Source organism: Macaca nemestrina, chromosome 1 (genome assembly GCF_043159975.1).
Source record: "Macaca nemestrina isolate mMacNem1 chromosome 1, mMacNem.hap1, whole genome shotgun sequence".
Lineage (NCBI taxonomy): Eukaryota > Metazoa > Chordata > Mammalia > Primates > Cercopithecidae > Macaca > Macaca nemestrina.
In genome coordinates this window covers 210,989,982-211,005,862 of record NC_092125.1, presented here as the reverse complement: position 1 = coordinate 211,005,862, position 15,881 = coordinate 210,989,982, and the positions used below count along the sequence as shown (strand labels likewise).

General features: G+C 42.6%; 1 protein-coding gene across 5 annotated transcripts in view; it reads right to left on the bottom strand.

Moving 5' to 3' along the window:
* LOC105494414 (leucine zipper protein 1) overlaps nucleotides 1-15,881 on the bottom strand; it is a 95,212-nt gene that overhangs the window by 5,482 nt on the left and 73,849 nt on the right. For all 5 annotated transcript variants that reach the window (XM_011762802.3, XM_011762805.3, XM_011762803.3 and 2 more), the window contains one exon: nucleotides 817-4,007. In XM_011762802.3, coding sequence (XP_011761104.2) covers nucleotides 817-3,888 — 3,072 coding nt within the window. In that variant the 5' untranslated portion in view covers nucleotides 3,889-4,007. The remainder of the gene's footprint in view (nucleotides 1-816; nucleotides 4,008-15,881) is intronic.

The following is a 15,881-nucleotide window of genomic DNA, read 5'->3' as shown; positions in this document are numbered from 1 at the left end:
ACAGGCTTTTCAAGTTAATAGTCATCTGCTTTTTGTAAAAGAAGGGAGCACTGTGGCCAGGTCCAAAGAGTTTTTCATCATCACGGGTTTCTTACTGAAAAGACACTCCCAAGGGCTTCTCCAGATGCTGTTCTGACACTCCGACCCTAACACTCACATAAGGCAGGTGGTTCTGGATTTATCAAAGCTGTAATGAGCCATACTGAACCAGCCCTGCCCTCAGACTGATGATATGAGACAGACAGCTGTCTGGGGGGGTCAAAAGAAAGTGTCATTTGGAATTGGGTATAAGCTTATCTAAAATAGGCCCAGTGTAAGCCCCGGCTCTCCTCATCCCTGAGAGGCCAGCAGCCTGTGAAGATCTGCTAACTGAGGCAGCCGAGAACTTGCTGACCTGGCTCCCCATCGCTGTGTTCTACAGAAAGGGCACCAGGCCTCCTGTCGCTCAGAGCTCCCCAGCAGCTATAGCTGCTGCTTGTGCTTTTCGTGCTGCTCTGAGGTCCTACAGGGAGCTCCTTTAGCTGCTCTGGCAAACCAAGCGAAGAGAAGACATATTTCCTTTTTGTGTCGCCTTCATATGTGAGAGCAAAATGAAGACAACAAATTGGAAAAAGGATTTTGAAAAGTCATGCTGCTAAAAACCTTCTTTAGGAGAAAGGTCAAACCCACCTGATTTTTCAACAGTTCTTTAAGGAACCCAGTTCTACTCAGTTCTCAGGATCCTGGGTCACACAGGCCAGAGGAGAGGGGAAAAAGGAAAAGCAAAGAAGGAAAAGGGAGAGAGAAAAGAGAGAGGGCAGAGAGGCTGGAACTCACCATGCCTGCTGAGTGGTTCCAGGCTGCGACAGTGATGGTGTCTCCTACCCGATTCCGACGGGTAAGCACCTCTGACACAGTGAGGCTACTTTGGGTCCTTCTGGAGGAGGGCTCAGGGGCATCCCCTGAACTTGGTCCTACCCTTCGAGTGCCCTGCTCAATAAGGTAGGCCCTGGGCTGTTCAAGTTCTGAGAAGTCTGTGGAAGACCTCTGGGTGTAGGCATTGGTATTGGCAGATTCCATATTTTTACCTATTCGAGTTGGGGGGTCTTCTAAAGATTTCAAGTCTCGCCTACTCTTCCAGGCATTCCGCACAGTAACATGTCTGGCATCTGAGGAGCCCACTTCTGAAGGGGCACTATGGCTTTTCCACCTGATTGTCTCCGCTGGAGGTGCATGGCTATTCCTCTCCACAGGATCCGATGGCTTGATTATAATGCTGCTCCGAGAGACCACTGTTTCTGGCCTGTTCTTCAGGGGCCCATCTGCCATTCTCTCCGCTTCTGCAAGCTGCAGGGTGATGTCATGTTTGTGAATGGAGAGCTCAAAAGGGGAGCTGACATGGTTGCTAAATGATGTGAGCTCTGCCGGCCCCACCTGGATATTGCTGGTGGATGTGTGCCTCTCCCTCAGGGCCTCACCCAGAGCAGCTCTGGGGCTGCTGCTGTCAGAGGGATAGATAGTAATGCTACTTGTCACTTTGTTTGGCCCTGGTTTGGAGACAGGTTTCTGTTTCTCCAACGTAGTCTCTGTTCCAGATCCTCCCATGATTTTTTTCACATCCTTATCAACAATAACAGGTTTGATGATGGCTCTAGATCGCAACGCCTCTCTGGGGCTAAAGGGCCTTTGGCTTTTTACCCCAGCACCATTGGTATCTGGGAGCTCCATGGCATTGGTGGAGGCTCTGACAGATTTCACAGATTCATTCTCTATTCCAGCATCTTTATCATTCTCAAACAGGGAGGTTCTAGGTACCCCTCGGGCTTTGGCCTTTTCTCTAGAGTTAGGCTGTGGTTTGGGCTCGGGCTCTGGAGTGATGGTTGTATTTACCAACTTGGCAGTAACAAGAGATGCTATGTCCAAGTCATCATCTGAGTCTGGCTTCTCTCTGCCACTGGATTTGATGACTCGACACCTCAAGGCTTCATGCTGACTGCTGTCTTCCATCACAACTGCTGCAGGTTGATCAACCCCTTCTCTATGTGAGGTTGAAAATCCCTGAAGGATGTTCTCTTGGCTTCTAGAGCTATAAGGATACTTTGATAAAACAGGAGCCTTGGAATTTGAGGAACTGGTATTGGCCTCAAGGCCATTGGCAGCCTTTTTGCCTTTAGAGAACCCTTCTGAGGAGGATCTTCGAGATGAGGCCAGAGCTCCAATGGCCTTAGAAGAGCCAGAGTTTGCAGCGTGAGTTACTTGACTTCCATTGCCAGGTACATGTCCCCTCTTGCCAAAGACAGACTCAGAGGAGGTGTCAGAAGCCTTGTCAGCTCTACCCAATGTGTCACTGGGAACAGATCCGTGGGTGGTGTCACTAAACGTTCGTGTTGTCTTCTCCACTTTTCCCTTCAGTCCGCTCTCGGTGCCCGGCTTGGGAGTCCCCTTCCACGCTTTACTGTGCTCCTGAGCAGCGGGGGGGTAGCGACTCAGCACTGAGGGCTGCTCCCTAGACTTCTTCCCTTCGCTCTGGGAGGATCCGGGTGCAAATCGGTCTTCAGTTTTCTTTGTCTCCTGAGTTCCACTGTCTGTACTCGCCCCCATGTGAGAAGCTTTTGCTGCCCTCCTGTTGGCGAAACTGGGAGAAGAAACCTGCCTGTTGCTCAGAGAACAGTTTTCATTGTTGAGAGCAAACTCCCTGTTCCGGAGTCGTTCCCGCTTATGCTGAGGAGACAGTTCCCGTGCTGTGTGCCTGGACGCAGGAGCCTCACTTCCGTGGCCTCTAAACTTAGTCCTCTCATGTCTGCCTTTGCTGGACAGGAAAGCATCTTCCCCTTCTACCTCCCCATTTTCTAACTCTTTCTGTTTCTTGATTTGTAGCTTTATCTCCTCCAGTTGGCTGGCTAATAATTTGTTTTTATTTTGCTCACTTAGGTAATTATCCTGAAGGTCATTATTTTTGGCTTTCATTTTCTTAAGCTCTTCTTCCAACGATTCAAAGTGTTTGATTTGTGTTTTAAGTTTCTCAATCTCCTGGTTAAGGTCTTTGACTTTGTTGTCTTCCTGATTGAGGTTCTTTTCATTTTCTGATTTGTTTCTTGTTTCATTCTCTGCCTGCTTTAGGTAGTCCAGAGCGCCCTTCCTTCTTGATTCTTTGGACGGCAGTGTAGCAGAGATGCCATCCTCAATCCGAAGGTCATTTCTTTCCAGATTAGAAGCATTCCTTGTATAATCTCGGTTCATTTTTTTGTTCTGCTCTAGTTTTTGAGTGAGTTCTTTTATCAATTTCTCATTTTCTTTCTCCTTTTCATTCAAGTATTTTCTCTCACTTACAAAGCTCAGAGTTAACGATTTCAGCTTTTCTAACTCTGACGCTAAACTCTGCTCAGTTTTATCCAAGCGGTCCTCAGAAGATTCTAGTTCTTTCACTTTGACTCTGAGCATTTCTAGCTCAGAGGAGATTTTCTTGGTCAGATTTCTCTCCTCATTCAGGCTCAAGCACAGCTGGGTACAGTCATTCTTACTCCTGCTGAAGGCCTCTTCCAGCTTCTCTAATTCAGCCATTCGTTTCTGAAGCCGCTCAATCTCAGATTTCAGCTCCCGGGTGAGGTTTTCTTCCTCTTCAAGCTTCTCCTTCATCAGACGACACAGATCCTCTGCTCTCTTAATCTCCTCGTCTTTGCCTTCAATTCTCAGCACCCGCTGGCGCAGCACTTCAATCTCCGCCAACATGCTGGAGTTGCTACCTTCTGCCTGAATCACCTTGTCCTGGAGATCCAGGAGCTCATCCTCTGCTTTCTGGAGGTTTTTTGTGGCTTCCTCCAACTCATCAAGGCGGCGGCTTAGACTCTGTAGCTTAAATCGCAAGTGGCGGCTGGAGGCCGTCTCCTTGTAGCTTGTAAATTCGGCCATGTCTACTGCCAGCCAATGTGGACTCCTAGAGGCATCCAACTCCACTCAAGGGGATGAGAAATGGTTACCTTTCTCTTGGCAACCACAATCTTCTTTGACAGCTGGAGACCATCATCAATCTATGGAAGCAAAGTAGAAAGCACGTCAGTCAGCAAATGTAAAACCTGCATGTTAGCTCCCAGTTATAGAAAAGAGCTCCTATCTGTTCCTGGTGCCTGGATCATAGGAGGGGCTCAAACTCGTTGAATGAATGACAAATAAACCTGCAAGAAAACACTGGTTCTTTATGGCCGATATTGATACCTCGTTTCGCCCTAATAAAGAATGTCACCAGTGGCAGCATGGCAAAAAGACGTATAAGAAGCCTCAATTCTCATGGCAGGGTATAGTAACATCATTACCACCTGCAACCTGCATAATCTCAGGAGAGTCATTAACAATGTAAACTGAGCCTCAGTTTTACTTAGTGGTAAAATGGGCATAATGATGTCTACCATATTTCTCCCCAGTGTTGTTCTGAGACAATATGTGGAAGATCTTGGTAACAAAGCAATAAACAAACCTAAGATTATTTAAAAAAAAAAAAAAAAAAGATTATCTCTTATGAGCTATTGTGACTTAAAAGTGATACAAATTAACCCATCTGCCTTGCTATAAATGGTGAGCTTCACAATATACTAAAGCAATCTCTCCACGCCCGTTTTCAACATCTCTTCTCCCAAAAGTGTATTTGTAAGTGGAATTCAGGTGTGAGTTGGCCCGACCCAGGCAACAGGCAGCTTCTACAAAATGTATCCTTTGGCACTGTAAGACAAATGTCCCAGATGTTAAGGGTGATATGAAGACTGGTTTGTTTCTTTGAAAGCCATTTCACTAGGGATATATACCAAACATATAATAATACCCCAAGGAAAGAGAGAAAGGGGAAGGTTTAGTTTTTTAATGTAATTTTCTCATTTTTAAAACAGGAGAATGGATTAATAAAGGTATTTTAAACAGCCTTCATAAACAATAAGTCCTACGAAATTAAAAGGCAGACAACAGACTTCCACTTCCACCACTATGGCAAACCAGATAGACTGGAAAACCTCTAATACTATAAAACAGCTAAAAATACTGAATAAAATGTAACAATCACTTAAAATGTATAGTTGATCACACAGAAAGTAAGTGACATTCCAGCTAAAACCAGAAGAAAAGAAGACTAAATGAAAAAGAATAGTAAGTTTAAACTACCACTGAGCTGTCCTTATTAGTGTCTTGCTGATCTCCAGAACCAAGGAGTCTGGGTCCTAACAATCATGCAGGTATAAGAGACAAGAGTCTGGGCCCAATAGAGGTGGTAAGTTGAAAATGAGACTTCAGTCCCCAATCTAAAGCAAGGACTATTGGAGAACTACAGCTTCAGGAAAACTAGTGAAAAAAGTCACCTCCCTGATACAGGGAGATAACAGGACCTGGGCTCCATTAGGAGTTAAAGGAGGATTATCCCTAGAGAATTTGTCATCTTAGACCTGCTCTCACTTGAATTCAGAGTTCAAATTTATACCACCTGAGTGGTCCAGAACCTATCTGTTCTGAGAAACTAGCATAAAATGGCCATCAGCCTAGTAATATCCCTGGGAAACCTAGCTGAGCAAACAAAAGTACTCTGAAGGGAGCTCCTCTCTACAGAGGTCACACAGGATTCCCACAGATTAAAGTCCAGCTGAACCCAAGCTTATAACTAAAAATTACAAAACACATAAAGATCCATCTTTTACTATAACTGGGCAGAGCAAGTTTATACCAGAAAGAACCAAAGTTACTAAGATTATTGGCTAGAAACCATACAGTAAGTACATTCCAATGTTTAAAGTCATAAAAGAAGGAATGAAAAAACAGGAGAAAGGAACAAGGTGCTATCAACAAAGATCAGAAGATCTGAAAATTAACCACATACAACAGCTACAAATAGAAAAGAGAAATGGCATATTAGAGGCAAAGGAAGATATTAAAAAATAGTGATCAAGAGAGATATGAAATTACAAAAAGCACAGAGTTAAAAAGATGGAAAAGGTAAAAGAGAGGTTAACAGACAGGGGAAATATAAATTAAAAAGGTCCAAAACAAGGAAGTTTAACAGGCAGCCCAAAAGGATAGGATACAGAATGGGGAACAGGCAATATCTGAAGAGCCAACAGGTAAGAATTTTCAAGAGTTGATTAAAGATATGGAACCTCACATTCAGGAAGCAATGTCCCAACAGGAGAAAACTAAATCTGCACCTAGACACATCATAAGGATAAGGAAGAACATACCACAAACAGAAAATCTTTAAAAAGCAAAAAGAAAAAAAAGACCATTGTCTCAGTCCATTTGTACTGCTGTAACAAAATACCTGAGGTAGTAATTTATAAGAACAGAAATTGGTCAGGTGCAGTGGCTCACGCCTGTAATCCCAGCACTTTAGGAGGCCAAGGCAGGAGGATCACTTGAGGTCAGGAGTTCAAGACCAGCCTGACCAACATGATGAAACCCTGTCTCTACTAAAAATACAAAAATTAGCCGGGTGTGGTGGCGCACACCTATAATCCCAGCTACTCGGGAGGCTGAGGCAGGGTAATTGCTTGAACCCGCTGGATGGAGGTCGCAGTGAGCTGAGATCGTGCCACTGCACTCCAGCCTGGTCAACAGGGCAAGACTCCATCTCCAAAAAGAATAGAAATGTATTTCCTCACAGTTCTGGAGCCTGGGAATGTAAGATCAAGGCACCAGCAGGTTTGGTGTCTGCTGAGGGCTCAGTCTCTGCTTCCAAGATGACATCTAGAATGCTGTTTCCTCACAGGGAAGAAGGAATGGAACGAAAACGGTTGAACTCGCTCCCTCAGACCCTTTTTTAAAGGTGCTGATCCCTAATATTACCTCCTTAAAGGTCCTACCTCTTAAAGTTGTTGCACTGGGGGTTAAGTTTCAACACGAATTTTGGAGGAAGCAAAAACATCCCAAACACAAAAACAATCTATAATAACAACTGAACCACTTCTCAGCAGAAACTTTTAAGTAGGTGGCAAGTAGAATGGACTATAGGGGATATGGGTGGGAGCAGGAAGACCAAATAGGAGGCTATTGTAGTAATCCAACCAAAACACAGTTATGGCCTAGATCAGGATGGTGACAATACATGCGTTCCAAGAGCACATGACCAAGACAGTTGAGAAATGGTCAGAATTCTGGCTGTAGGAAGGTACGACCAAAGGATCTGCTCTTAGACTACATGTTAAGCATGAAGCAAAGAAAGGAATTAGGAAGCCGGGTGCAATGACTCATATCTATAATCCCAGCACTTTGAGAAGCTGAGGTGGAGTTCAAGACCAGCCTGGGCACAACACAGTAAGATCCCGTCTCTATAAAAAGGTAAAATAAGATAAAATTAGAAAGTGCAGTGGCATACACCTGTAGTCCCAGCTATTTGGTAGACTGAGGCAAGAAGACTGCTTGAGCCCAGGAGTTTAAGGTTTCAGCGAGCTATGACTGTGCCACTGTACTCCAGCCAGGGTGACAGAGCAAGACCCTATCTCTAAATAAATAAGCAGATAGATAGGTAGGTAGGTAGATAGATAGGTAGGAATTAAGGTAGACTCTAAGGTGGCTGGGCTGAATTTGTAGATGGACAGCGTTATCATCAATTCAAATGGAGATGACTGCAGATGGAGCAGTCTGAGAAGGAAGATGAAGAGTTTCATTTGGGACATGTGTATGAGATGTGTATAAGATGTGTAAGGGCCTACTTAAAATTCCTGGTAACGATTTGAAGTGAAACCAATTAACAAAGTTCTATCTTTTTCTCCAGTCTTGTTCAGCTGGTTGAACAGACGAAAGAATAGAGAAACCAGAGTTGGACTGAACCAGGTCGAAGCACTGCATAACAAAGTAAGAGAAGGACAGGAGAGCAGAGGATGTGTGTGAGGGACTTTAAATTCACTCTGTATAGAAGGAGGTGACGAATAGTGAAAATATAATAGAAATTAATGAATTGAAGGGGACTTGAAGGCTTGTTGGAGTAAGGGTACCAGGTACCAGAGGAAATTAAGCCTGAAATATAGAAGACAGAAATCAGAGAGGGACTTCAAGGAATTGAAATCATGGAGGGACTGTAGTTATTGATAATGTCAAAAACGAAGTATAATTATAGGAATCCTATGGGGGAGTAGGGAGAAGTAGAAAACAAGATCATTGGAAGAGAGAAATAATTGAGAGGTAAAGGTGTTACAAGGGTCACCAGCATGTGAGCACCACAAATTAACAGGAATAATGCTGGAAAGAGTGACGTTAAGACAGAATCTGAAGTTGTTGAGAAGGTAGGGGCAATGACTCAGGGCATCAATAGATGACAGCAACAATAGGGTATTAGGTGATGTTGTCCAGTAAGATTGCATTTAAAACTCACGGATAAGAGTGAAGAAACACAGTCTGAGACATAAGAGAAAAACAGCCACCACTGTAGAGGGAAGAAATGACTCCAACAATGATCCTATGAGAAAGCTCAGGGCAAAAGAAAAACAACTGTAATTGGGCCTGGCGGAGACGCCAAATGCCAATTCTCTCCAAGCCTGATTCTTCTAATGGCTGCACTATAAGCCTAGAGCCACCAGATGGGGCTCAAGCTCAGCTCCTCAAAAACACCAATGCTTGAAGCTGTTGAAAAGACCAAGCCTCCCCCTTCCATTCAGGTCTTGCCCACCGGATTACAGCTCCCTGTCCATCACTCGGTTTTTCTGGGTACATCTTTCTCTGTCCTCTCATCTTTGCCTCTTTTGGTCCCCCTTCTCCTTTCCCCAGCCTACCTGCTTCCTCATTCTCAAAAACATAGAGGGAAAAAACCTTCTATGTGTATGTTTTTAGAAGGAAACCTTTTCCCTTTTAAAAACTCTTGCCTTTGGCCTTCTGCCCAGTGGTACAATTAAAACCTTGTCAATTTATACACAGTGTTGGTTTGGGGGGACTTAACTAAGTTTAGACCACATACCAATTTTAAATGAGTGTATGATACAAAGGATCTGTGTTCCCATCATAGTCACCGGAAGACAAATGATATATGATGCATCTATAAAGTGCTTTAAAACAGCATATCGTCATAAATACGCTTAAACCATTAAATTGTATATTTTAAAGAGATAAACTTCACGATACATAAAGCATATCTCAATAAAGCTGTTAAAGAAAACCCAGCTTATCCTCAAACTGTAGCATTCTCTCAGCACATCTTATTTATACTAGCTTATACTATAGTTTTCACAATCTCTTTTTCAAAAGAAGGAAATGTTAAACTTTAGTATAGCCCCATCTATAAATTATCATAATTCTGAATTAGGAGAGTCTGGGAATTATACCACTGTTTTATTTATTTGGCGTTTAGTGCCAATTTTGTATGTTCTATTCAAGACTCTGGATGATATCAACCAACCAGTACAGGCAATGAAAAAGCTAAACCCAGTAAATATGCAGCAAATACTTACTGGACACATACAGAGAAAGCAGGTATTACACATCACTACTTAAAACCCTCTAAAGGTCCTGGCTACTGTTAGGATAGTCCAAATTCCCCATGATGGCACCCAAAGCCCTTCATGATCTGGCCCCGCCAGCCTCTTCATCTACATCCTCGCCCTCCCTCTTCCCTCTGGGCCCTCACTAGTTTGATTCCTTCTCATTTCTTCAGATCCCATCTTAGACAAGGCATCCTTCTGGAAAATTCTGGAGTGCCTTCTTCAAACCCCAGGCCAGAATCAGGGCCTCTCTTTTTCGATTTCACAGTCTGCTGTATGGTTCCCACCACAGAACCTATCACACTCTATTGAAGCTTTATTTACTCAATTCTTCTCTTCAACTTGTGTCACCACTATATTCTCAGTACCCAGCAGAGAGCCTAGAACACAGTGAATGCTGAAAATTCCATGAATTTGACTGATGAGTGAGTCTCCTAATTTTCAAATAGCTTGTCAGTCCCTTGGCAATGACCATTAACAGAAAACAATAAGAATGATCATGATCTAATCACGGATTACAAAGGAGAAAACAGATGGCAAGAGTGAACAGACAGCACAGACTCTCAGGCCCTGTCGTAATGCTCTGAAGGATCTCATCCCTAGCCCTGTGCCACCTGCACAATGTCTCAACCACAATACTCTCCCCTTGACCTGCTGGGAAGTCCTTTCTTGCAGGTCTATGCCACACAAACAGGACACAGATATCAAAAAACCACAGCACTCACAGGATGTCCAGCTCCAGTTATTGGACCAAGTGTTGCAGAAGTAGTAGAAAACATTTCTGGATCTTCCTCCACTCCTCAGAATGAGATTTCAGAGTCAGAAGGTAGCTAAAGATCATTTAGTCAACTGGTTTTCAAACTAGACTCAGCAAATCCCCTTGGGGTCATTTAGGGGAAAGAGGGCCGGGGAGATATTTTGAGCAGGCTGAACTCCAGGCTCCTTTCCACTTACTCAACCAAAGCAACTGATTTTAGCTTCTTACCATATTGGGCTTCCCCTATATGACTTTATTAAATAAAGAGATCTACATAGCTTTTATTTAAAATAAAATCACTTACTTCATCCAATCCCCTTAATTTAGAAACAAGGAAACGGACTCAGAAGTAAATTCTGTGCTTTCTCCAACAGTTTAGCAAAGTCAAGGACTTCAGTCTCCTGACTATATTCAGGATTCTTCCCATTATGCAAAATCACCTCCTTATAAACTCTTAAGCATTTTTACAAAATGAGGAGTTCTGAGCACTACTCTATAAACAAACTAACAATGACAAAAGAGTATAAAGGAACAAATAAGTACAACCACAAATAGGGCACTACTATACTACAGGCAATACTAAGTACCTTATATACATGATTTCTGCAGGAATCCCAGATCTACCGTTTACTTTACATGTTCTTACATTACTCCATGGAGGTTTCCCTCAGTGTCTGCACAAACACAATACGGTAATCCCTGGGCATGTAAAATGCTTAGCACAACACCTTGCACATAAGTCACAACAAACAGTACCTAGTATTCCTCTATTCAGCTTTCACAATAACCTTATGGGGCAGGGACTCTCAAATTTTCCCAAAGTACACGGCTAGCAAGGATAGAGCAAATCTAGGTCCAATTCCAAAGTTTATATTCTTTTAAGAATACTATACTGTTTGGCCAAGTCACTGATTTTCTCTATGCTTTAGTTCCTCTGAAGAAATAAAAGAATATCAACTCAACTACCTTACAGCAACACTATGCAATAAAGTTAGCAAAAACACTTTGAAAAGTCCTGTGCCTACCTAAAGTACGTTTCATCGGGGAGAATCCTCCTAAAAATGGTGATTCACTAAGATCATCCTTTCTCCCCAGAGTAAACAAGGAACTCGACTGAAAATGGGGTTAGGAGGTCACTTATCTCTGACCTTTTGGCCCTAAGCATAGCCAAAGTAAGAAATGCTTTGCTGCCTCCCAGATCATCCAAAAGCAAAGTACGCCTCTCTTCCTACTGTCTCCCTTACTCTCTGTTAAGTATGTTTATCCAGGCAAAATGCATTTATTTAGCAGACACTTAGAGAACACCTATGATGCACCCAACATTTTGCCAAGATAAGTAGAAAACCTTACCTTTGCCTGAAGTCTTCCCTGACCATCTTACATAAGATAGCACCCACCCTTTTGCGTCCCGTCTTCTATCCTGCTTTTCTTTTTTTCCTTAGCATATTGTACTATCATACATATACATCGGAAGCTCAGAAGAAGTAATTAAATGTGCCTAAGGGTGGGGTCTGAGAAGGAAATTGTTTATATTAAATCTTGGAAAATCATAGGAAGGTTTTTACAAAGGGAAGGACAGTCTCACTTTTTCATGCCAACTTCCCCTACATTAGTACCTGGCTCAGTTCTAATTCATGCTAGCAAGATACAGCGCCAACTGTCTCTCATTCAGGGCTCTTTCTATCAAAGTTCCTGAACCCAGCTCCAAGTGGCCCCATCCAGCATTCTGGAGGGTGGCTCTTCTTCCTGTCCTGGCAGATCAGGAAGGTCTGAAATAGAACATAATCAGGCCTGCCCTGCCCCTTCTCCTAACACAGCTGCCATGATTCACTTCCTGTTCCCAATAGTCATTTAAAGAGGGGTCGGCAAACTTTTTTTTTAAAGTTTGACAGTATACATGTAAGTATGCAAACTTAGTTTGAGAGTAAATATTTTAGGCTTTATAGGATCTAAGGTTTCTATTCCAGCTACTGAACCCTGACAATGTAGTGATGAAGCAACCACATACATACTGTACAGAAGTGGATGAAAATAACTATGTTTCAATTAAACTTGACTTACAAAAACAGGCAGTGGGCAGGGCATGGCAGCTCACGCCTGTAATCCCAGCACTTTGGGAGGATATGGGGGGAGGACTGCTTGAGGCCAGGAGTTCAAGGCCAGTCTTAGCAATACTGCAAGACTCTGTCTCTATTTAAATAAATTATTAAAAATTTAAAAGCAAAAAGACAGTGGGCCTGTCTGCCAGAATTTTCCAATCTCTGATCTAAAGGATAATGGGAGCAATTTTTTTTAAATTTTTTATTTTTTTGAGACAGGGTCTACCAGGCTGTAATGCAGTGGAGCAACCACGCTCACTGCAGCTTCCACCTCCTAGCCTCAAGCAATCCTCCCACCTCAGCCTCCCAAGCAGCTGGGACTACGGGCACACGCCACCATGCCTGGCTAATTTTTCTTTTTTTTTTTTCTTTTTTTTTGGAGAGAGGGGGTCTCTATGCTGACCAGGCTGGTCCCAAAATCCTGGACTCAAGCCATCCTCCCACTTTGCCCTTCAAGCCTTCTAAAGTACTGGGATTACAGATGCGAGCCACTGGCCCTGGCCAAGAGCTATTTTCAAGCAGCTTCCTCCTGACCACTTGTAGTTACCTGTTTTAAAATCTTAGGCTGTGTAAGTCTCACCATCAAATTCTTGCACATTTCTATTTAATTACAGGGCTTACATTATTTTTCCCAGAATCACAAATTCATGTAATTTGGATATGCAAACTCAAGAGTTAGGAACCCAGCTAGCATATAGAGATTCTTCATGTTGGAAAGGATTTAGAGATCATCTAGTCCAACCTCCCACTCAATGCAGACGTTATCTAGCAAGTAGTCACTCAGCTTCCGTTCAAACACTTCTAATGACAGGAATGACAGTCACTTCCTCCCAAGACAACTCACTCCATCTTTGGACATCTCTAAGGTAAGATACCCTACTTACTTTTCTTCTTGGCACATTTAACCACCTGATTACTTGTAAATTTATTTACACTGATTCTTCTTACCATAAAGTAGGATGTGTGACATCAGAAGCATAGTTTTTTGTGTTTGTGATTTTTTACTGCTGTATCCCCCGCCCCTTGAACAGTGCCTAGTACATAAAGAGTATAAAATAGTTGTTTATTGGGAAGGAGGGAGGGAGAAAGAGAGGGAGAGAGGGAAGGAGGGAGGGAGTGAACAAGCTAACAAAACAATGCTGCATTTGGGGAATTTAATTCAGCGTGGCTGACACCAGAGACACAAGGGGAAGAGCAATTAACTGGTAAGGTTTGGGTGGTAGGTTTGAGGCCCCTGAAATGTTACAGCAAGTGCAGAGGCTGAGGGTGTACTGTTTGAGGAACATTCCCTTATCTCCTTTCCTTCCAAGCCCCCCCAACCCACAGCCATTCCAACAGTAAACATCTTTTTTTTTTTTGAGACAGAATCTTGTTCCATCATCCAGGCTGGAGTGAAGTGGCACGATCTCAGCTCACTGCAACCTTCACTTCCTGGGTTCAAGCAATTCTCGAGAACTGCCTCAGCCTTCCGAGTAGCTGGCATTACAGGTGTGCGCCACCACATCCAGCTAATTTTTCTATTTTTACTAGAGACGGGGTTTCACTATGTTGTCAACACTGGTCTTGAACTCCTGACCTCAAGTGATCCGCCTGCCTTGGCCTCCCAAAGTGCTGGGATTACAGGTGTGAGCCACCACGCCCGGCCCAATGGTAAACATCTTTCAATGCATCTGTTCTCTGGGACTTCCTTTTCAAAACATCCTTCCCCACAAGAGAAATGCACCATCCTAAATTCTGTAGATGCTTCTGTCACTATACCCACGATATTTAAAATATCTGTCATTCCTCTGCCGGGCTCTGAGAGCAGGGACTGTGTTATCTTCATTTTTCAGTCCTGGGCACTGAATACAGTGACAGGGGCAAGGCAGGAACCTTGTAAATGTTTTGTAAATAAATTAATGTAATAGTTTTATTATATTCCGTACTGGCCAAATTTACATAAAGGGGACTATTTTCAGATCTAGGCACTACATGCTAGGAAAGATGATTAGCCTTTATGCCAAAGGCTGAAATGCAAGTGCCAAAGAGATCAGGCCAATGATTTAAATGAGTTCGAGGGCCTAGAAGGACTACAGCTAAGAGGGGTTATGCCCTCCTTTTATATATAATCTCTTAAATGTAGCCAATGAATTCAGATTTTAAAAAAGAGAAAATAAAAAGAATACCACTGTATAGTCCTCCAAAACACACATGCCTGCAAGTGGAAATGGGAAGCAAATCTGCAACCTGTATTGGACAAAGGGATTAAGTAAGGGAGTAACACAATCAGAACTGCAGTTTTTTAAAAGACCATTCTAGCAGGATAAACTAGGGTGCTATTGTAATAGTCAAGGCAAGAGATGGGATAAGGGCCTGAACCAGGACAGTTCAAATGGAGTAAGAGGGTGGGACAGATGAAAGATGACCTGGTCTGCCCAGTTCTCATAACGAAGTCCAAGATTGCATGAACTAATCTGGCAGCCACAGTACCAGTTTGTAGATTCATACTTGTTTTGTTTCCAAATAAACTGTTAAATCTCATTTTTAATAACCGAAATATGGGGTTTAATTGTTTTGCAGGCAATGCGATACAATGATTAAAGTTTACGAACTCTGAAGCCAGGTAGCCTAAGTTCAAACTCTGACTTTACTAGCTACTAGCTGTGTGACCTTGGATAAGTCATTTGACTTCTCTATGCTTCAATACCTGTAAGGTTATGGTATGTGTAAATGAGTTAATGCAAGAATTGCTTAGACTAGTACCTGGTCCACAGTAAGTGTCATGTAAGTTTCAGCTTAAATTATTATTTATTATTTCTGGATTTCAACTTCTTAGTTTTAATCCCTTGACTAAATATTCTCTACACTGTCCAGCCTGCAAGCATTCACTATGTAAGTCTCATAGGCATGTCTTTTCTATATCTTCATCCAAATTGATGTTCAAAAACAAAATATAACCAAAAACAGCCCTGACAGCCCTGTAGAATGTCACTAAAAACACCTCCTATAGACTAACACCGATCTACTACAATTCCTGAGTGCAATTATTCAACAAGCTCCAAAGCCAGGTCAAATTTTTTTTTTGTCTTGGGATCACATGAGAAAACATTAAATACCTAATTTTAGCACTTAAGAAACATCACCTTTGTAGCACATTCCAATCCTCCAGCAACCTAGGAATCTTTCCAAAAATGAAATGCGCTGATATATACCAAACTGCTATATGGTAATTATTTCTGGATAATGTGCTTTTTTTCTGTTTTTGCTTATGTCTATTCTCTAATATTTTTATACTTAACTTGGACCAATCATTTAAATAAAATCATGGCAAGGCTTAAAGAAAAAAAAGAATTGTTATCAGCTAGCATGATTTATTCTTAATGAATACAAGCTGGCTTCTAGGGGTCACTGTTGTTCTCATTCTTTGATCAATCAATTTTAGAATTTTACCCGAGATCACTGTCAAGTTTCCAATGACATCCTTAAACCCATGTGACCCAGAGGTTAACTCCAAATAAATCAAACATCTCAGATGGGCACAGTGGCTCATGCCCATAATCATAGAGCACTTTGGGAGGCTGAGGCAGGCAGACAGCTTGAGCCCAGGAGTTCGAGACCAGCTTCGGCAAC